Genomic DNA, 21,598 nt, shown 5'->3' on the forward strand with positions numbered 1-21,598 from the left:
ATTACTAATTTGGGATAGCGGGTCATTAGCAAAGTAACTAAGTAATCACAAAAAATAAACATCAAGCTTTGTCGTATCAAAATTAGCGTGAATTTTCGGATTAATGCATTGGAAATCACTTTTTTTAAATTCATTAATAAAGATTGGTTGACGTTTTTTTGGGATGTAAAATTTAGTCATTAAGATCACTTGAAAAAGTACAACAAAATTCTTCTATTTAGATATCATCATCATATTTAGATCTTTTACTACACAAAAAATTATCCTTTTATTTAGATTTTATGAAAACAAATAAATTTCCCAATACAGTTTTGAAATAGCTTTGGCCTCTTTAAAAACTCTACTCGTTTAATAAAACATCAATCATCCATAAATCCCCTTATCAGTTCCGTTTATTTTTGAATTTTCAAACCAGACCGCCGATTACAAGCCCAAGGGCAACCCTGCGTTATAACGTTTTCCAATACTGACGTAAATGGCGAACAGGTGTTCCACCTAGCGCCACTTCGGCCACACTCAAACGAACAAGAAAAAGAGAGTAGACACAAAAGCTGGAGAAAATTTGCTTGACTTTTTCAACGGAGAAACAAGATGTAAATCGAGTGTAATAATAGCCCAAAATAGTGAAAACTCACACGGGAAACACAATGCTAGCGACGGATAGCAATAGTAAGTGATGAGTCCGCCGAATAAGCGATAAAAGTGGCTGTGAAAATTTTCAACTTCGACCTGTCTGCTGGTTGGCGAGGGGTGCGGGGGCGGAAAGAGAGAGCGCGAGCTACGCGAGAGAGAGGAAGAAAAATCAATAAAATTGTCGTGAAGCGCGATTGACCAGAGCAAAACAAAGAGCGACTACGAAAGAGTGGTCTAAGCGGAGCCCCAAAAAGGGCAACAACAACAGAACGGCCGTTAGCTGCCCCAAATGCGTTGGCCGGAAAGAGAAGCAAAGCGGCACTCGAAAAGGGAGTTCGAGTAAACAAACAAACAAGTGCGCAATAAGTAAACCTAAACAGCTGTCTCGCTCAAAGATAAATATTTGCTGAAAATGTAAATAATAAGCAGTTTCAGCTCAATTTTTGTGTATGCGTATGAATTGAATTAAAAGCAAACACAACAACAACACATGTTCAATAAAGAGACAACGTTCGCACGTTCGTTCACTCCCGAAAAGTAAATAAAAGTAAATAATCGCATGGAATCCGCCTACAACGACGGCACTTTTCGCATGATTCACCTCCAGCGGCCGCTAATTAAGGCGACGGCAGCAGAAATAGAATAGCTGCGAAAACAAGCAATAACGCTAACTGCAATGTGCGGTGATGTGATTTAGAAACCACTTAACTTGCTGAATTTAAAGTGTTTGTGTTTGTGTTTGCTGTTTAGTGTCAGTGTTGTGCAAATAAATCGCTGAAATGTCACACCTTGTTGCGATGAGCAGCCGGGTTCCATATGTGATTCCGCATCATAATTACTATCCTAACCGAAACTTAACTGCTTTATAAATGTCACTTTATAAATAAAACTTCAATTGTGACCAAAAATACAATTACATGTAAAACCATTATTAATATATATATCTAAATTTTAAAATAATTTTATAATTATTTATTTAAGTTTGATTAATCCTTTCTTAATTACATTAGTAATGAGCTGTGTCTCATGAATAGGATTCATAAATAATGATACAAATATTTGAGGTTTACGTATTACGTATTACCCATCAAAACTAAATTCATCACCTATTCTGTACATTCTGTATTCTGTAGATACTTTAAGACGTTTTAAGCTAATTTTTTAGATACAATCAAAAATAAATATGTATAATTATATTTAAATACAAATATGAAGTACTACTCCTGTAGAAAGAAGAACAGTTCTGGTTAATTATTATTATAATAAATGAAAATGATTCTGTTTCATTAGAAACATTATTAGAAAGAACGAAAACTAATGAAGTCTTTTTTTCTCAGATTAACAAGGCCGCAAATCAATCGACACAAAGATGAACGTAATGCGAAAGCTGCGCGGAGCGGCAACCGCAGGTGGCGTTAGTGGCAGCAGCGGTGGCACTTCGCCGGCAAACAGCAGTTCTCCTGGGGGAAACAGATCCACCTCCGATCTTGCCGCCGTGCCCGCCGCCAATGGACGAACCAGCGAGGAGGCACTGATGGACGCCCGCGTTCAAGTGAGCCTCAGCACCCTAAAGAAGCTCTTCAACGAATATACCCATCCGAGGGAACCGCTCAGCGAGCAGGAGCGCGATGGCAAGCTCTACGAGATGCTGCCACTCTTCTGCAAGGTGAGTAAACCAATCCCTATAGAGAATATAGCCTATAACCTTCGATCGTTGCAGGTCTTTAGCAGCTGTCCGGCAAACGACATGAGCGAAAAGTTCTGGGATGTGGTCGCCTTTTGCCAGCAAGTTTCCCGGCTCATGGTCAGCGAAATCCGCAAGAGAGCTTCTAACCAAAGCACGGAGGCGGCATCTATAGCCATCGTCAAGTTTCTTGAGGTGGAGACCACGGAGGAAACCAGCAGTGGTTGGATGCTATTGGCAACCCTCAATCTGCTGGCCAATGGGGACGTATCTCTCATACAGGTAAGTTGCAACTAAAACTCATTTAGGGCCGTTTTCTCGTCCGTTTGCTAAATTTAAAGTAGGGTTAAAACCTTGAAATCGTATGGGAAATCAGAGTTTAAACCCTACTTTAAATTTAACAGGCGGACGAGAACAGACCCTTATCCTAGGGTTACAAGTTTTAGAAACTTATGAATTAATACGCTAGTCACTACGTGTTGATAATTATAAATAATTTATAGTTGACAATATAGACAATATACATAGTAGTTTAGAAGGGACTTACTTTAAACAAAAAACTAAATTTTTATACTAAACTTATCTTTAATTGTTAAAGAACATTCAGGATCATTTATAAATTTTTGTAATTTCCAAATTAACTTAAGTCATATGAAGATTATGCTCTTTATTTTCCTATTGTGACTCCCTTTTCATTTGCTGTGTGGAAGTACCCTTCGAAATTTCCTCCTCATTTTCTGTAGTTGCTGGCGAACTTTTCTTTAGATGAGCTCCATTTTTAGGGGAAGGTTCTACTTCTATAGTTGCTTGATTGGATACGTTCGTAACCTTTTGTTCTTTTTGCTGGGTTGACTTTCTCGACTCTTTTGGGAACTTTTCACCAGTATCCTCAGTTTGTCCTTTATCTTTTTCCTTATGAAGCGAGTCAGTCTTACTTAAAGATCTAAGGCGAGAATAGCTCGAGCCCTGTTCTACGAGAAGAATCTCCGACTTCTCCCTTTTTTCGGTTTCTGCTTCAATGGTTGATCGCCGGTTTAATTTGCGATCCATCTGATTCGGTTTCATTGTGGCCTCGCTGTTCTGACTCGACGATCCGAGGCTAACAGTGCTTCTGTCCTCGATCTTGGCCCAAAGGCTAGAGGAATCGCTGGAGCCACGCCAGTTCGAGGAGGTCTGCCTCCGTTTGTTGGCCTCCTCCTCCAAGGAGGCCTCGTATTCGGTGACCACCGGTGCGATCTCCGATTCACTGGACGTTATGGTCGGCGTGGACAGGAAACTCTCTTCGCTCTCGACCTGATGCAGCGAAAAGAATTTCCTTCGCATCTCGCCCATGATCTGCCACATTCTGGCCACGATGTGCGGCTGCTCTACCTCCGCGTTCGGCCGGAAGTACAGGGGCTGCGAGTGGGCCAGCTTGAAGTAGCAACTGCAGCAGCGGCACAAGAAATCGTCCACCGGCTTGGAGAGCACAAACAGCCCGGCAGCTCCTGCATCCGTCCGCTCGAAGAAACTGCGTCCCGTCGCCTGAAGCCTCCATTCGCCCGGCTCCATGCGCATCAGCAGGTCGAAGACATGGAACATGTGCATCAGGTACATGGTTCCCGTGATCAGCGCAGCGATGCTCTGCTGTTTGCAGTGCGCAAAGTGCGGATGCTCCAGGTACTCGATGGTCGAGTTCATGGCAGACAGGTGAGGATCCTGCATGGCGGTTCGCATTATCATCACGCCGCAAAGGTAGTGAGCGATCACTGCGCTCAGTGTGAGGATCAGCTGCGAGGAAAGCACCGAACTCCGGGCCAGCATCAGGCGGAAGGCACCCAGTGCGGCGAGCATCGTGAAGGAGGAAAATGTGGCGCAGTAGAGGATCACGTGGGGAATACGCTCGGGCCAGTACGATGATCCTCGCATGTGAAAAAACATGCACACACTGCCCAGCAGCACCTCTATGAGCTTGAAGAACACCCAAACCTGGTTCATTTTACAATCGAAGAGTTAAATAGTTGGGAATAGGTATTGGCATATTTTCAAAGGTGTTGTGACTAGGAAAAGGTTATAAAAAACATGTTTCAAACCTTTTAATTAAAAAAAAAAGTTTTAACCGTACCTGTTATTTTTGAGACTGATAAGAAATGTTGCACATTATGGAAAATACTGATCTTAAATGTTCCATTATAGGCCCTAAAATTTTAGTTTTTTATAAAAAATACTGATCTTAAAGATTCCATTATAAGCCCTTTTATATGTTGCAAAATTTTGTTGCGACTAGGAAAATGTTATCAAAAAACCTTTTTAAAGTCTTTAAACGATCTCAAAGATAAGCTTGATAAAAAATGTTGCACATTATGGAAAATACTGATCTTAAAGATTCCATTATAGGCCCTAATATGTTTCTAAAATTTTAATTTTTGTATAAAAAATATTGGTCCTAAAGATTCTATTATAGGCCCTTTTATATGTTTACAATATTTTAATTTTTTACCTATAAGATCAGAGTAGTTTGGAATCCGCTCCCATTATAAATTAAAACGGACTACATTTTTACTACCATTCTAGGTAATGACTGCCGCCGCAGTTCCCTCGACTCTTGTGAAGTGCCTGTATTTGTTCTTCGACCTGCCAATCGTGGAGGACGATGAGCCAACAGCAGACGGAGGGGCAGTCAGTGAATTTAACGCCCACGAAAGGCGAACTCTCCTCCAGAAGGTGTTTGTGCAGCTGCTGGTGAAGCTCTGCTCGTACCCCTATCCCGCCGAGGAACTTGCCCGCATGGACGACTTGACGCTGCTGTTCTCGGCCATCACGTCGCCGTGCCCCATCCACAATATCGTGTGGCGTAAGAATGCAGCTGAAATCTTGACCACAATATCAAGAAACGGCCTGACCGATGCTGTGGTTAGCTACATACATTGTAAGTACAAAATTTAAAGTAATCATGGTCTAGAATTAAGGCTGTATTGGAATTTCTTGGAATTTTCTATTAACTTTATTTAAATATAGTATTTTAATAACTATTGATTTTAACCTTTTAATATTTTTAGCCAAGGGCTGCATGGCGCTTTGCGTGGATAATATGCAACGCCTGACGTTTGGAAATCCTCTGGAAATCGTCGAAATGTTCGTCACAGTGTTCTGCTTTCTCAAGGACTCTAGTCAGGTATCGCAGATTTTAATGGATGACTTTCGCGCATCCCAGGGTTACGTGTTTCTCAGCGATTTTCTGCTAAAGTAAGTGGAATAAGAGCCAACAACTATAGCATATCTTAACTGATAACCCCTTTGCAGGTTTGACAACAATCGCAGTCAATCGCTGGAGATTCAAGCGGCCATTCGTAATCTTGTACTGATGATCTCTTCGTTGTGCATGTGTGGGTTTTACGAGCTGCGACCGCCAGCCTCGCAGTTCAACACGGCCTTTAAGCTGCAGAACTTCCAGCTGCCACAGGCCACCTCGCGAGAGACGTGTGTGCGAAATGTGTACGCCTTTCAGGTGCTACAGAACGTGTTCCTCAAGTCGACGACGCCTGCACTCTGCTGCACCATCCTGGACGCCATTTCGCGGGTTTACCACTCGGAGAACGCCAACTACTTCATCCTGGAATCCGAGCACACACTTAGTACGTTCGCCGAGCGGATACATCTGAAGAGTCCGCAAATACAGGAAAAGTTCTACGACCTGCTGGAGTTCATTGTCTTCCAGCTGAACTTTGTTCCATGCAAGGAGCTGATCAGCCTTTCTCTTCTGCTGAAGCACAACCAATCGACGCCATGTAGCATTCTGTGTCTGAAGACACTGCTAAATATTCTGCGACACAACACGGTTTTCAAGGACGTTTACCGTGAAGTCGGCATTCTTGAGATCTTCGTGGGATGCCTCTCACGATACGCCGCCCATGTGCTGCAAATAACGAAGGGGGATGAGTCGGTGGTGGTTGAGCTGGAAGGTGACGCGGAGGAGGACATGCTGGACACAATGGGCAAACATGTCCTGGAGGCGCTGACCATGCTGCTGGGCGGAGGAGCCAGCAACAATGCCCAGCTATTTCGTGAATACGGCGGCGCCAAGTGCGTCCACGAGCTGGTGAAGTTCAAGCACTGTAGGCCGCAGGCTCTGGGAATCGTGCGAGAGTTAATTCTGTCTGCAGGCGGAGACGACGACATGCTGCACATACTCTCACTTATGCACAGCGTCAGCCCGTTGCAGGTGGAATTCAAGATCCAGATACTAAACATGTTGCTCGGTTGCCTGAAAGACTCCCACCGCACACGAACCGTATTCCGAAAAGTGGGTGGATTCGTATACGTAACGAGCGTATTCGTATCTCTGGACGGCAGCATGGCACGGCCGCAACCGGACATTCCTCAACAGGATCTCATTCTGCTGCTGCAGATAGTCTTCCAGACTCTGGCCACCGCCATGAGATTTGAGCCGGCCAACGCAAAGTTCTTCTACCAGGAGATCAGCAGCAGCTCCTTGTGCGACACCCTGCGACTGCTGGGATGTTTTGGGGCATCGTCCGCCTTGCAGGACTTCACCGGCGTCTATGAGCCGCAGCAGTCGTTGCTGAAGTATTACCATGAGATTTTCAGCGGGGACATTCTAGCCGTCAGGTAAAAGAGTCTCTCAAAAGAGCGAAGATATTGTTTTACGAACCTATAAAAAATAACAAAATTAGTGCTGTGAGTTACAGAGCCCTGCATGAATGGATTCAATGAATTATTTTGAATTTTTTGTTTTATATGAATGAATTAATTAGAATTTTGAGTTTAATAAAATTGAATGAATTGGAATTTTGAGTTTAATAGAATTGAATGATTGAATGGCATGAAGAAGAAAGGGCCATAATTTTGTGATTAAATCTGCATGAATTTTATTTTCTAAGCAGTTAACATCGATTTGTTAAAAATTGTCCACTTTTTGTTCTCAAAAAAAATTATTCTTTCAATTTAAAATGAATTAGAAAAACATTCAATTAGTTTCACATAGAATCAGGGATCGCACGTAAGAATTACTTTTTTTAAAAAATTGATAAATAAGTCTTATTTTTCAATTTTTATTATAAAAGTTGACAAATAACTCTTATGCTTCAATTTTGTTGATTTTTATAATAAAAATTGAAGCATAATAATAATTTATAATAAAATAAAGATTGAATTGAAATAACTCTTGAACTGTGGGGTACATTGGTTTAAAATTTATATACGTATAATCTACGCTTTAATACCTTTCTGTTGATATGCCATATGTCCCCAACATATTTTTTATAACAATAATATTTTTTACATCATCAAAAATATTTTGGGGACATATGGCATATCAACAGAAAGGTATTAAAGCGTAGATTATACATATATAAATTTTAAACCAATGTACCCCACAGTTCAAGAGTTATTTCAATTCAATTTTTATTATAAAAGTTGACAAATATTTGTTGATTTTTATAATAAAAATTGAAGCATAAGAGTTATTTGTCAACTTTTATAATAAAAATTGAAAAATAAGACTTATTTGTCAATTTTTTTAAAAAAGTAATTCTTACTTGCGATCCCTGCATAGAATTGAATTAAACAAATTAGAAATTTCATAGCATACTATGATAAAACAAAAATGGAATGATTCACGCAGGGCTCTAGCTGTAACTAAATAAACAATAATTAAGTTAACGTAGCCAAACTTAATTTATAAAATTATAATTTTTGTATTCCCCAGCTTCTCTGAAGACGTTCCGTACCCGTTGTCCTACGTATGCGTCGTATTTCGCCTACTCTACAGTATTGCGCTGGACAACTTTGAGGCGCCAAATCTAAATGGCATCATCACACTCGTCAGCGATCCTCCAGCGCTTACGCGATCACCGAGCAAGGAGCTGGCGGCGCCGGTGCATCCCAGCCAGCTGAATCTCACGCAACCCAGTCCCGAGCCGCGGATAGTACACCCAGGTGTGGTGCTCTGTATGCTTCAGCTACTACCCGCCGTGGAGAACGATTCAGATCCTCTGAAGGCAGTGCAGCTGCAGGTATATCTCAGCGAAATCATCAAGTCCTTGGTGCGCAGCGAACGCAACCAGCAGATTATGTGCGACCATGGACTGGCGGAAAAGCTGCTTCAGTTGACCCGCAAAGCGCTGGCAGAGGAATCACATCCTTTGCACGTGCCCATGCAGTACATTTTGGAGCGTCTTGCCGCCCAAGCGCTGCAGCCCACCGAGCTGCGCCAGTTCCTGCGCTTGGGCGAGCCACTTTCCTGTGCGGACATAGATCTTCAGCAGCCTTACCGGCTAGGCGGACCAGTTCCTTTGACTCGAATCAAGACTCTGGTGTCGATGACAACTCCGCGTGATTTCCGTGCCCACGGATCGAGCACGCTGCCTCCCTTCGTCGAGCTGGACATGTCGGCTGAGGGTTTCGGTTGCCTGTACCTCCCCTCACTGGCGCCTCAGGCGACGGCCACTGCCGGCGGAACCATTGATGCGAACACCATTGGCGGCATCGGAGCCGGCGATCGCATCTTTCCGCCGCAGACGGGGCTTACATACTCCACCTGGTTTTGTGTGGAAAAGTTCTCCGACCCCAAGACGGATCCACACTGCGTCCGGCTTCTTACGTTGGTGAGGACTATCCACAATCCACGTGAGGAAAACCTGGCATGCCTATCTATTTTACTCTCGGCTCGCGATAAGGCGATAGTCGTCTCCACCCAGGAGACTTTGGTGACGCCCAGGAAAAGTAAGTTGACTTTAGAGCCCTGCGTGAATCATTCAATTTTCGTTTTATTGAAATAAATTGAATTCTTATTCATTTCGAATTGAATGAATAAATAAATAATTTTTATGAATTTTTTTAATTTGCCAGATTTTTTTGTGCTTTCTTTTGAGAACAAAAAGTGGAAAATTAAAACAAATCAATGTTAACTGTTTATAAAATAAAATTCATGCACATTTAATCACAAAATTATGGCCCTTTCTTCTTTAAAAGAAATTGTCGTTTGCATTATTTCGGAATTCATGCCATTCATTCATTCAATTCTATTAATCTCAAAATGCTACCTAATTCATTCAAATAAAACGAGAAAATTAAGATAATTCATTGAATCCCATCATCCATTTATTCAACTTGTCTTCATCAGTTGTGTCACATAAGTCTAATGCATTGATTTTCCAGGTATTGGTGACTGGGAGCCCGAGGGATCTGATGACGGCATTGCTCGCATATGGTGTCCCGATCTCCTGCATGAGGGCCAGTGGCACAACCTGGTCGTCGTGCTCAATCGAGCTGTTCTGAAGAATTCCAGCTTGTTCCTTTACCTGGACGGAGTGCCAATGCACACCCAAAAGCTGCACTACATAGCTCAGCATCCGGCAGCAGGCAACGCCAGTCTCACGTCGGCCACGCAGATTTTTGGATATATTGGTACGCCGCCAATATGGCGACGATACTCTCGTCTCTGTTGGAAGCAAGGCGTCTGTCATTTGATCGAAGATGTGCTCACGCAGCAGACGGTTCAGACCATCTATCAACTGGGACCTCACTACATGGGCTCGCTGCAAGCTCCTCAGCTGGGCAAGCAGTGTGAGTCGTTGGCGCCGCTGGTGCCCGAGGATCGCGTGCTCCTGGGACTTAACGCCAAAGCGGTGTCCAAGCTGACCCTGGTCAAGATTCGTAAAGTTTACAGCCGGGCGGACAACAAGAGCATTGCCAAGCAGTTAAATATGAATTCTCACGAGAATGCGACGCCCATTAAGTAAGTGTTGATCAAATATTTTGTTAAGCAGTTTTAAAATAACAGGTTTCGTAAAATATCCCTCACAATATGTCATTTTGTTTAAATATAATAATATCAACATAGGGCGGTGATATTTGTCACAAAAAAATGAGGAGTAACCAAGCAGGGATGATGCATATTTTTCTGATAAAATTTCAACTGCTCTATATTGCTTTTTTCTCGAAACATTTTCCTCATTTTTGACATTTTGTGAGGAAAAAATGAGGAAAATAAAAACAAAAATAGTCTACTAACACCAAGTTTTACAAAAGTTTTTCTTTGTATTATCTAGACTTTAATAAGCAATTTATATGTTTTTAAACGCAGGTTACATCTTTTACATCATCTGCCCATTGTAAATTGAGCACGCTTTTGAGTTATCGGTGCTATTTGTCTTTGCTAATGATCATTTTATCACTCGTGAGGGATATTTTTTTCCATCACTTTTTCGTCATTTTATTTTCCTCACTCATGATGAATATTTTACGATCAGTGAGCGATATGTATTTGAATGAGCAAAGATGACAATTTGTTTGTATCGTGATTGATATATATTTACTTTCATCACAGTCGGCTTGTTTTTGAGGGATATTTAAATGAGTGAACCCTGTAAAATAATCAATATGCTCTTCCAGAATTCTGCACAACTCGGCTGGACATCTCGCGGGCGCTGGTCGCTCCCTGGGCGGCGTGGTCGTTGGTTATTTGGGAGTACGAGTGTTTAGCCCACATCCCGTTTCAGCCATGATCGATACTGTGGGCGGCTGCAACGTACTGCTCGGCATAATCGCCATGGCTCAAGACGTGGAGTCTTTGTATGCGGGAGTCAAGGCCTTGACCTGCGTGGTACGGAGTAATCGTGCTGCCCAGGCGGAGATGGATAGGAAACGCTGCTACCAGACGCTGGGCATGTTCTTCAAGAAGAAAAAACACCTGCTAAACTCACACATACTCCATCTGACCTTTGGTCTGGTGGGCACGGTGAACAGCGGCCAGGACATGTCCTCCATTCCGAATGTGACGGCATTCCAAGACCTTTTGTGCGACCTAGAGATCTGGCACAATGCACCCAATGGACTTTTGCGTTCCCTGCTAGAGCATTTGCTGGAATTGGTGGTGGAGTCGAGCGACAAGAAGCAGAATGTGAAAATCATGCGAGACCTGCAGCTTCTGGTCAAGTTGTTGCACATCATCACCCAGATCCAGGATCACTCGACACGAGAGATTCTCTTCAGTCTGCTGGAGACTCTGCTGGGCGGTCAGCCAAGGCACACGGATCTGTTGCTTTTTGGTCAGTATGTGGCGGCTAAGCTACCGCTGGCCCATAATGGAGGCTTGGAACGGGCCGTTCTCCTACCCAGCATGAAGAATCCTGGCGAAGATCAGGATGGCGGTGTGGCCCAGAACATCTATCTGCGCAATCGATGCCTCTCGCTGCTTCACGGACTTCTATTCACGCCCCGCAATACAGTGAACTATGTTATCTGCGACGACATTTCCAAGACTCTGGGCATGGATTGGCTTTTGCTCTTTATGCAACCACATGTCCACTTTACCACTGTCATTATTGCGGTGCGCGTGCTGGTCGTGGTCTGTGCCAATGAAAGCTTCCTCGTACGCTTTCGAGATGCAACCCACAACGGCGGCTATCTTCGCTTCACGGAGATGGTATCACAGCGGAAGATGCTGGGCCTCGGAGCCCAACAGCTTAACCAGCGTCCCACGAACGGCACGGGCACTGTCATTGTGGCTACTCCACAAAACACCATACAACATCTGCCCACGCAAATCGCAGGCGAGGTACGCGCAGCGGCATTGAATATACCAGGTGAGCATCTATATAAAAAATTGTTATATTCAGAGCCCTGCATGAATGGGTTTAATGAATTATTTTGAATTTTGAGTTTAATAGAATTGAATGAATTTGAATTTTGAGCAGGGAACGAAAATAACTGTTATTGTAAATTTTTCATACAAAAAAATCACGCACTTAGAAGGGTCCTAAAAATTTTTTAAATACACCACAGTTTTTATTAGCCATTGTAGTTTACAAATCCGTAATGATTTTTATTTTTTGATTTTTATAATAAAACTCAAAAAATAACTGTTATTTTTTGATTTTTATGAATAACAGTTATTCCCTTGACATTTTTGAAAAAATGAAATAATTAAAAAAAACATAATACCCGTGCTTTTTATAACTTACTAAAAATTTGTTAAAAAAGGCAACCGCGCATATTTTACACCTATATTTTTGTAAAATTTTGTTTACCCACAAAATCGCCATAAATCAAGTTTGAGTTTTATTTTGATCACGACGAATAACTGTTATTTGTCAACTTTTATTATAAAACTCAAAAAATAACAGTTATTCTTTGAGTTTTACTTTACAAATCAGAAAATAACTGTTAAAGTGTGATTTTTAAAATAAAACTTATAACAGTTACGTTCCCTGATTTTGAGTTTAATAGAATTGAAGGAATGAATGACATGAATTCCGAAATAATTCAAACGACAATTTCTTTTGAAGAAGAAAGGGTTCATAATTTTGTGATTAAATCTGCTTGAATTTTATTCACTATGCAGTTAACATTGACTTGTTAAAAATTTTCCACTTCTTGTTCTCAAAAGAAAGCACAAAAAAAAATCCATTCGAAATGAATTAGAAAAACATTCAATTTATTTCAAATAGAATTGAATTAAACAAATCAGAAATTTCATGACATACTATGATAAAACAAAAATTGAAGGATTACCTTTAAATTTACTAACCCCATTATTATTCTAGGTTTCCAGCTGCTTGAATGGCTAATGAATCATCACCTCGACGTACCGGAGCTGTACTTCTTAATTACCGCTCTGATAATGGGACAGCCTGTAAAAGTGCTGGCCACCGAGCATACCAAGTTCGATCTTGACCGCGTCTGGTCGTTTCTCTGGGGCGCTCCCGTATCGGCCAACACGCAGCTGCCCAAGCTGAATGTTTGCCCCGAGGGAGTCTGCGTTCTGCTGACTATGGTGCGTGGAATCGTTCACGGGGGCGAGTGCGCCCCCTGGCTACACAGTCATCCGGAGACCATCATACAGCTCCTGTTCAGTCTGTACCAAAACCTCAGCGACTTTGCGCCCGTGATGATGGCCGGCGATGTGGTCACCTCACTGGTGGCCGTGCTCTTTCCCCTGACTTCTCGTGCGGCAGAATCTGAGCCGAATAGTGGAGCATCCACGCCTACAGACGACACAGGAAGCAGCTTTGCTTTGCCTCCACCGGAAAGCCTTCATGGAGCACCGCAGCCCAAGTTAACCGCTCACCCGGTGTGCAAGTGCATCATAGACTTTCTGCGCGTTATTGTCGTAGATTCGCTCGGTCTAAACATGCAGGGAAAGCTGACACCAGTAATAGATCTTGTTTTAGACGCAGCTCCAGATTCGGCAGAGCTACCGCTGCAGGTTCAGTACCAGACGCAGATCATCATCGCACTGATGGATCATCTACTTGCAGCAGATGTCCTCGTAGGCGAACAGGCGGCTTTACCACTGGTGCCTCTTTTGCAAAGCCAAATGCAGCACATCGCACCGAACGTCTTTTACTTGACCGCCCGCATCGTGGACAAACTTTGGCAGGGCTGCCTCGCCCGCAATCCGCACGACATCTTCGACTTTGTCATCAAGCTGATTGTACAGGCCAAGCGGCGATCCTCGTCGCTGTCGCTGGAGCACCTGCACCACTCACTGAATCGCAGCATCCTCTTCCTGCTCTCCCGCCCCACCGACGATTCGCGGGCCGAGCAGATGAGTGTGCTGGAGGCACTGCACAAGATCATACAGCACCGCCTGCTAATTTTCGGAGCGGGCAACCATGAGCTGGAGTTCATTGGCTGCCTCACCTACTGCCTGCTGCAATTGACTGCCGACATGAAGATTATTCTGGAGCCTGCCACCAGTCGAAATACCACCTGGCACGTTAATCCGCAGACGGAGACGGCAGAGCCCAAGGACGAGGATCTCAACCAGCTGCAGGGTCGCAATCTGGTCGTCGGCGCTGCCTTTCGCGTCTGGGAGGAGCTGTACGTCTGCAAGAAGCCCGCCATTGAAGAGGTGTTCAAGGTCTCCCTCACATCCCCACCGTCCAACTCCAAGGCACCCGATTTGCAGACCACGCGGGAGCAGGTAATGGAGCTGGCCTCTAAGCTATGGTTTAACTACGTGGAGGCGGAGCGCAAGGCCACGTATCGCGCGCCCTGGGAACTGCACACCCAGATTCAGTCAAAGATACAGAAAGTCACCGGTGGACTGTCGCGCCTGACCAGCCGAACGAAGGCCAAGAAAGAGGAGCTGGTGCGAACCAGGTCGACGCTAACTCGCGAGGCCGCCTACGAGTCTACGGGCATCCATGTGCAGCTCATAAAGGATCTTCTGGATTTGCGGGCCAAGCAATACCAGCAGATGCTGCAGCACACTCAGCGCTACGTCTACCAGGATTGGGTGCAGTCCGAGATGGAGCTTACCCGCGAGCGAGGGCTGTGGGGTCCCACCGGCAGCTGTTCGCTGGATAAGTGGATCCTGGACACCACCGAGGGTCCCCACCGAATGCGCAAGAAGACGATGCGCAACGATGTCTTTTACCTGCACTATCCATACCGACCGGAATTGGAGTTGGCCGACAACCGGCAGCTGAAGTACAAGGTGGCCTCCAGTCTGGACAGCAAGACGTACGCGCTCCACGGACCGCAGCAGCCTCGCATCCTGGCCGAGGCAGCGGAGCACCATGCCATGCAACAGCAGAGTTCGCTGGAAGCGGTGCATGTTCATCGTTTGGAGTCAAGCAGTTCCACATCGACACCGCCGCCTCTTGTTTTACCCAAGCTTGTGGGTCATGGGACAGCTCCCTGTCCGCAGGAGTCAATGGATGGCAATGCGCCAGAGGATGATGAGGAGGAGGAGGACACCTCGATGACCAGCGATAATGAGACCTTCTTGCGGCTCCTAGAGGAGCAGGAGAAGATCAGCTTTATGTTCCGATGTGCCAGGGTTCAGGGACTGGACACATTTGAAGGCCTCTTATTGTTTGGCAAGGAGCATTGCTACATTGTGGATGGGTTTACGCTGCTGAAGAACCGCGAGATTCGTGACATTGACACCCTGCCGCCAGGAGCCTATGAGCCGATCATTCCCAACTCCGGCGGAACCTCTTCCACGACTTCGCGCGCCGTAAGCCAAAAGCTTAGGCAGTGCTCCAAGTTTGCGTACGAGGAAATCCGCGAGGTGCACAAGCGTCGCTACTTGCTGCAGCCCATCGCCTTGGAAGTTTTCTCCGAGGATGGACGCAACTATCTGCTGAGCTTCCCACGCAAGGTGCGGAATAAGGTGAATCAAAGGTTTCTGGCTCTGGCCACTGCACTGAACGACAACGCACAGCAATCGGTGGCTGGGCAGAAGCGAACGGCCAGCGTGGAGCAAACGGCGGGTATCTTTAGCGGCCTGATCGGCGAGACGTCGGTGACGCAGCGCTGGGTGCGTGGCGAGATCTCCAACTTCCAGTACCTTATGCACCTGAACACGCTGGCCGGGCGCAGCTACAACGACCTGATGCAGTACCCCGTCTTTCCCTGGATCCTGGCCGACTACGACTCCGAGGAGTTGGATCTGACCAACCCAAAGACCTTCCGAGACTTTTCGCGACCCATGGGCGCTCAGGCGGAGGAACGACTGGAGCAGTTCCAGAAGCGCTTCAAGGAGTGGGACGATCCGCATGGCGAGACGCCTCCCTACCACTATGGCACCCATTACAGTTCCGCGATGATCGTGTGCTCGTATCTGGTCCGGCTGGAGCCCTTCTCGCAGCCATTCCTCAAGCTGCAGGGCGGTCACTTTGACCTGGCGGACCGCATGTTTCACAGCATCAAGGAGGCCTGGCTATCGGCCTCCAAGTTGAACATGGCCGACGTCAAGGAACTCATCCCAGAGTTCTTCTACCTGCCCGAGTTCCTCAGCAACTTCAACAGCTTCGATCTGGGAACCAAGCAGAATGGTGAGACGCTCAACCACGTCATCCTGCCGCCGTGGGCAAAGCACGATCCCAGGGAGTTCATCCGACTTCACAGGAGCGCTCTGGAGTGTGACTATGTCAGCCAGAATTTACATTTGGTGAGTGCAGTTAATTCCAATTAATTTTGGTGACATCTTTAACATTAATACTTGCAGTGGATTGACCTAATCTTTGGATGCAAGCAACAGGGACCATCTGCCGTTGATGCCGTCAACGTGTTTCACCATCTCTTCTACGAGGGAAATGTGGATATATACAAGTACATAAAAAAATATTTATTTAATTATTATGTTATTCAATTAATCTATTTACTCCACATTAGCATTGATGATCCACTCAAAAAGAATGCCACCATTGGCTTCATCAACAACTTTGGTCAGATTCCAAAGCAGCTGTTCAAAAAGGCGCATCCCGCTAAGAAGATGGGCGGCTCTCGTCATTCGGCACTAATCGACCCAACTTCACTGATTCAGGGAAATAGCACAGTGCTACAGACCGACCGGCTGTTTTTCCACAACTTGGACAATCTCAAACCCAGTCTGCAGCCGATCAAGGAGCTGAAAGGACCAGTCGGTCAAATCTTACAGCCAGACAAGACTGTGTTTGCCGTGGAGCAGAACAAGGTGATGATGCCGCCCTCGTACACGAAGTACATAGCCTGGGGCTTTGCAGACCATTCCCTGCGCGTGGGTCTCTACGACACCGATCGGGCATCCTTTGTGTCCGAGGCATCGGCCCAGAACTCCGGGGAGATCCTCGCTTGTGCTTGTCCCAATGCCAAAATGATTGTCACCGCTGGCACCAGTTCAGTGGTGACTGTCTGGAAGTTCGACGCGAATCGAAAGAGCCTTGCCGTCAAGCACTCATTGCACGGCCACACCGATGCTGTTACCTGCCTGGCGGCCAGTGCTGCCTACAATGTCATCGTGTCCGGATCACGGGACGGCACGGCCATAGTCTGGGATATGACTCGCTTCACTTTCGTGCGCCAGCTGCGAGGACACGCCGGTGTGGTGGCTGCCGTGGCCATCAATGAGCTAACCGGGGATATTGCCACCTGCTCGGCCACTTGGCTCCATGTGTGGTCCATTAATGGCGATGCCCTGGCCATGGTCAACACTTGTGTGGGCAGTGCGGATCGCATGCAGCAGATCTTGTGTGTGGCGTTCTCGCAGATTCGCGAGTGGGACCAGCAGAATGTGGTCATAACTGGCTCAACGGACGGTGTCGTAAGGGTGAGTATGCTGATATTTATAAATAAATTAAATAATTCAAGTTATGTTTCCACACAGATGTGGTCACTGGAGCACACACAGGTGCCCATCGATCGCAAGCTGAAGAGAGGCATGGAGGTCTCCTCGCAGGACAAACCCGACAGCGTCTCTTTGGAAGGCAAAGACTCGAAGGACGACAAAATGAGCCTCATTAAGCCAATCAAAAGCCTTTCACAGTCGGAAGAAGAGCTGGGTTAGTTTATAACTTATTTTAATTAGAATTCCCGCCTTTGCAAAATATTCCTACTGTTATATAATCTTTGGCAGGCCGAAGTTAGTTATTTCATTGACTTGATTGTATTCCTTTGTCCGCAGAAATTGTCAAATCTGCCTCGGAAAGCAGCATTTCTGAGGCCTCACAGCATAGCCTGGAATCGAGTAAGTCGGGTAACACTGCTGGCAAGCAAGAACAGCAAGGTGAGCCCAGGAAAAGCTCAATTTCAGGAGCAAAGTCCCTGCACGAAATGAAATCAGCCACTGCGGAAGCGCAGAGCAGCAGCTGTGATCCCAAGTCCAATGAGGGTAAGGATGTCAAAATGTTTCTATGCGTTAACTAATCTTTCTAACGATTTTCTAGATGAATACTCTATAAGGCCGAGCAAATCAGATACGAGCCTGACTGATGGCTTCGTCTTAATAGACAACGACAGGCATAAAGGCGATCAGATTTTAAGAAAAGGCAAGTTTACAATTTTTTAATCACTTCACCGGCGCTGTTGCAACATTTTATAATTATCAATCCTATGTTAAGTTAAGTACCTATTAATATTAAATGTTTTTGTATTAATGTTTTTGTTCGAATATTAATATATGTATATCCAAACACTGTTAACTGAAAAATAATTAATAAATTTCCTCTTACTTAGGCTTCAAATGGCAACGTCAATTAATGTTCCGCTCTAAGCTGACCATGCATACGGCATATGATCGGAAGGATAATGCTGAACCAGCAAGTATTACTGCGTTAACGGTATCCAAAGATCATAAAATTTTATATGTCGGTAAGTATTACTTTACAAAGATTCAGTAAATAAAACATCTAATGCATATATTACATTTGCCATAAATTAAAGGCGATGCACGAGGTCGTATCTTTTCGTGGAGCGTGACTGAACAGCCAGGTCGCGGAGTTGCTGATCATTGGCTAAAAGATGAGGGAGCTGATCAGTGTGTCAAATGCCACGTCAAGTAAGTTGTCAAAAATATGTGATTTCTACAACACCCTCTAAAGACCACAAGTCACCAAATGAAGTCAGAAACGCCAGTAGAGGCGGTGTCATTTAAAATGAACAGAAAAAAATATAGTTTCGTATAGTATAGTTTTTGAAATGTTACCTTCTACTCTTGGGAATATAATTTTTAAATAATTCTGGATTTCATCTATGGAATATAGCTTTTCTTTCTTTCTTGTTGTTATTGTGTGCCTCAAATTGAAAAACCTAAGATCTTTTTAACACATCTGAAGTAAAATATTAAAGAACAAATATATTTTTTCCTGCAAAATAAATGTAATTTTGTAATATTAATATAATTAGCATTATTATAATAAAGACTACTTTATTAATCTTATTATCAATTCATTTCAGATTTACACTTTATGAGAGAAAGCACCATTGTCGCAATTGCGGTCAAGTTTTCTGCAACAAGTGCAGTCGCTTCGAGTCGGAAATATCGCGTCTTCGAATCCTGAAGCCAGTTAGGGTGTGCCAGGCGTGCTACAGTCAGCTGCGAACCAATTCGTTGGATAATTAGAAAAATGAGATTTATGCGTACATCGGCATCCAATCGAACTCAAACTATATTACTGTGTTTATTTGTAACCGTTAAAGGTAGTTAGGTGTAAAGCTTTTATTTATTTTTTTCGATTCAATTATTTTATCCAAATCAAGTTAATCTAACTTTAACCAAAGGCTGTTATATGATTTTATACTTTATATTAAATAGTTTAATTCGAATTTTTTATGTACACAATCCAAGTTGCAATATAATTTATATACTTATTTATTACTATTTATTAAACACCGAGTTTAACCATAATAAATGTTGCTTATGCATCCCAAGCATTGACAATTTATAGTAATGTAGCCCTGACGTAAAATTCTATAAATATTGACTATTTAGTGTAGACTTTCGAAACATCTATGAGCAGCCAACAAAAGTGGGCAGCGCACAAAACTCGGATGTCTCTTCAAAGCTTGATGTTTCCCGTATTGCTGTGCAGAAAGCCGTCAGTTCACAACCGCTAAATCAATAATAATCAAACTAAGCACCGCCAGTTATATCAATTAAATAGTTAACTCGAACACTTTACTAGAAAATACAACCAAACACATCACAAAGGATATCCCCGCACCTTTTGCGGGAACAAAACACTTTTTAGCACACAACAATACAACCTCACACTAAACTAAAAGCAAGTAGATTTTCTCAAGATTACTTTAAAATGAGCAAAATAATATAAGCAATGCTAAAAATGTAATAAAAGGGTGACGATTTCTAAAAGCAATATTATAAATTGCAAAAAAAATTAAATGCGCCTTGCAAAATAAAATATTGAAAAGTAAGTGTTTAAAAAGTGTGCTATAATGTTTCTGAAAAACTTTCCCAACGTAAAACTTCTTTTCCGAGCTTTAAACTATTCAATTCCTTCCATTTATCACAAAAACAACCACTAAATACTAAATTATTGTAAATACAAAGGTCAAATAACAATGAAAATCTATAATAATAAGACAAATAAATTAGATAAATATATCGGTAGCCATGGTAGAAAAACATTCCGTATTTTGTAGAGAATCTACATGTTGCATTGATAATAATTTACAAATATTACATATGTACGGGTGGCTGTTAATATGTAAATTAATGTTGTGGTAGGAACAACAAATGCAATTCCATTTTCTCTAGCCTGTTATAATCATTTCAACTCTATCCAAAGACTTAAGAAGCACCAAAGACAGAGAACATGTAACTTTATATCCTCTACAAACGTTTCAATGGATTATACAGCTCAAAGTTTTCAAATGTGTTATATTTCAAATCAGAAAGAGAAGTGTTATATAAACAATACCTAGCCAGTTAGTGCAATACGAGAAAACACCACAACAAACACGTGACAACCTGTATTAAGATAACAACCTACATAAATTTCTAAAAAGAATCATATAAATAAAAATATATATTTATTGTTAGTGTGTGAGATAGAAAGCATAAATATTACGGCATGCGAAGTTAAAAAAATACAATTTAATAAAATGAGCTATGTTATCACACTACAGCATTTTTATTGACTAAATTTAGAGTACAAGGGTTTCAAAAAAGGACAATAGGTCGAGTGTCTGACCATAAGATACTCGGAGGCATGGTAAGAATTGGACACTTTACATCAAACCCGAATAAAGTATAAATTTTTGTGCTAAAACTATTTTTTTGTACATGTTGTTTTAAAAAAAAATCACAATATTATCTTTGGCTTTTTGAACTTAAATATAAATTTTTATACCGTTTTGTTCTTCCTGTTTCAAAGCCACATTGGCTATTTGAGAGGCTATTTGTTATTTTGTTCACACTTTCAGCAAAATCATAGATACTTAAAAGTAAAGCCTAATTATGGAAAACACTTTTCCTATATAAGTGGGTATAAACTTTAAAGTTTAAAGTTTTTTTCTTCGGTACCCAGAGGTACAGCTGCGAAAAAAATAATAGCACCACTGACACAAAAAAATTTTAACTAGTCACCCTACTCACATTTTTTAACTTTTCAAAACGGGTTTTAAATAGTAAGACTAAACATAATTTGAATATTTGATGTCTGGATATCAGGAAAAGTTAGTTTTAGTCAAATCTCATAAAATATATCCTTTATACACAAGAATATTAGCGCATCGTACCGTTTTATTTAAAGAAAACGGAAGTGGTGCTTTTATTTTTTTCGGCCTTTTTTTGACTTTTTTTCTTAAAATCTGAAAAAATTATGTGTAGACAACATTTTCGATATCCGTATCAATTTTTTCAAATAGGTGGAATACTAATCAAGATAATAAAAAACACTTCTTATATAAAAATACCCGTTTTCCACATATTTGTTTAATATTAAGAACCTGTGACGAAGTGGTGCTATTATTTTTTTCGCAACTGTATCTAGATATAAAGGGCTGTATCTTCGGTTCCAATAGTCCGATCATTATTATTTTAAGTAT

General features: G+C 42.9%; 2 protein-coding genes across 3 annotated transcripts; one reads left to right on the top strand and one right to left on the bottom strand.

Annotated features, from left to right (window-relative positions):
- Positions 1 to 527: 527 nt before the first annotated feature.
- On the top strand, positions 528 to 20,671 carry bchs (WD repeat and FYVE domain containing 3 bchs). 2 transcript variants are annotated; one of them, XM_070211690.1, is made up of 18 exons: positions 528 to 988; positions 1,971 to 2,299; positions 2,354 to 2,599; positions 4,871 to 5,225; positions 5,356 to 5,542; positions 5,600 to 6,925; positions 8,025 to 9,040; positions 9,476 to 10,055; positions 10,712 to 11,904; positions 12,865 to 16,223; positions 16,281 to 16,384; positions 16,448 to 17,360; positions 17,418 to 17,592; positions 17,715 to 17,921; positions 17,977 to 18,078; positions 18,266 to 18,400; positions 18,473 to 18,587; positions 18,986 to 20,671. In XM_070211690.1, the coding sequence occupies exons 2-18, from the start codon at positions 2,003 to 2,005 to the stop codon at positions 19,149 to 19,151; spliced, it is 10,476 nt and encodes a 3,491-aa protein (XP_070067791.1). In that variant the 5' UTR covers positions 528 to 988; positions 1,971 to 2,002; the 3' UTR covers positions 19,152 to 20,671. The 2 variants fall into 2 exon arrangements, with proteins under 2 accessions (XP_070067791.1, XP_016997354.2); XM_017141865.3 differs by having other exon boundaries at positions 528 to 669.
- On the bottom strand, positions 2,797 to 4,358 carry LOC108057561 (uncharacterized). Its single transcript, XM_017141866.3, has one exon. It carries the CDS (start codon positions 4,292 to 4,294, stop codon positions 2,993 to 2,995), a length of 1,302 nt encoding a protein of 433 aa, XP_016997355.2. The 5' UTR covers positions 4,295 to 4,358; the 3' UTR covers positions 2,797 to 2,992.
- Positions 20,672 to 21,598: the final 927 nt, after the last annotated feature.

Source organism: Drosophila takahashii, chromosome 2L (genome assembly GCF_030179915.1).
Source record: "Drosophila takahashii strain IR98-3 E-12201 chromosome 2L, DtakHiC1v2, whole genome shotgun sequence".
Lineage (NCBI taxonomy): Eukaryota > Metazoa > Arthropoda > Insecta > Diptera > Drosophilidae > Drosophila > Drosophila takahashii.

Coding starts and splice junctions, on each gene's coding strand:
- bchs (XM_070211690.1), top strand. CDS start 2,003: ATGAACGTAATGCGAAAGCTGCGCGGAGCGGCAACCGCAGGTGGCGTT. Junction 6,926..8,024: donor GGGGACATTCTAGCCGTCAG/GTAAAAGAGTCT, acceptor TGTATTCCCCAG/CTTCTCTGAAGACGTTCCGT. Junction 18,079..18,265: donor CGATCAGATTTTAAGAAAAG/GCAAGTTTACAA, acceptor CCTCTTACTTAG/GCTTCAAATGGCAACGTCAA.
- LOC108057561 (XM_017141866.3), bottom strand. CDS start 4,294: ATGAACCAGGTTTGGGTGTTCTTCAAGCTCATAGAGGTGCTGCTGGGC.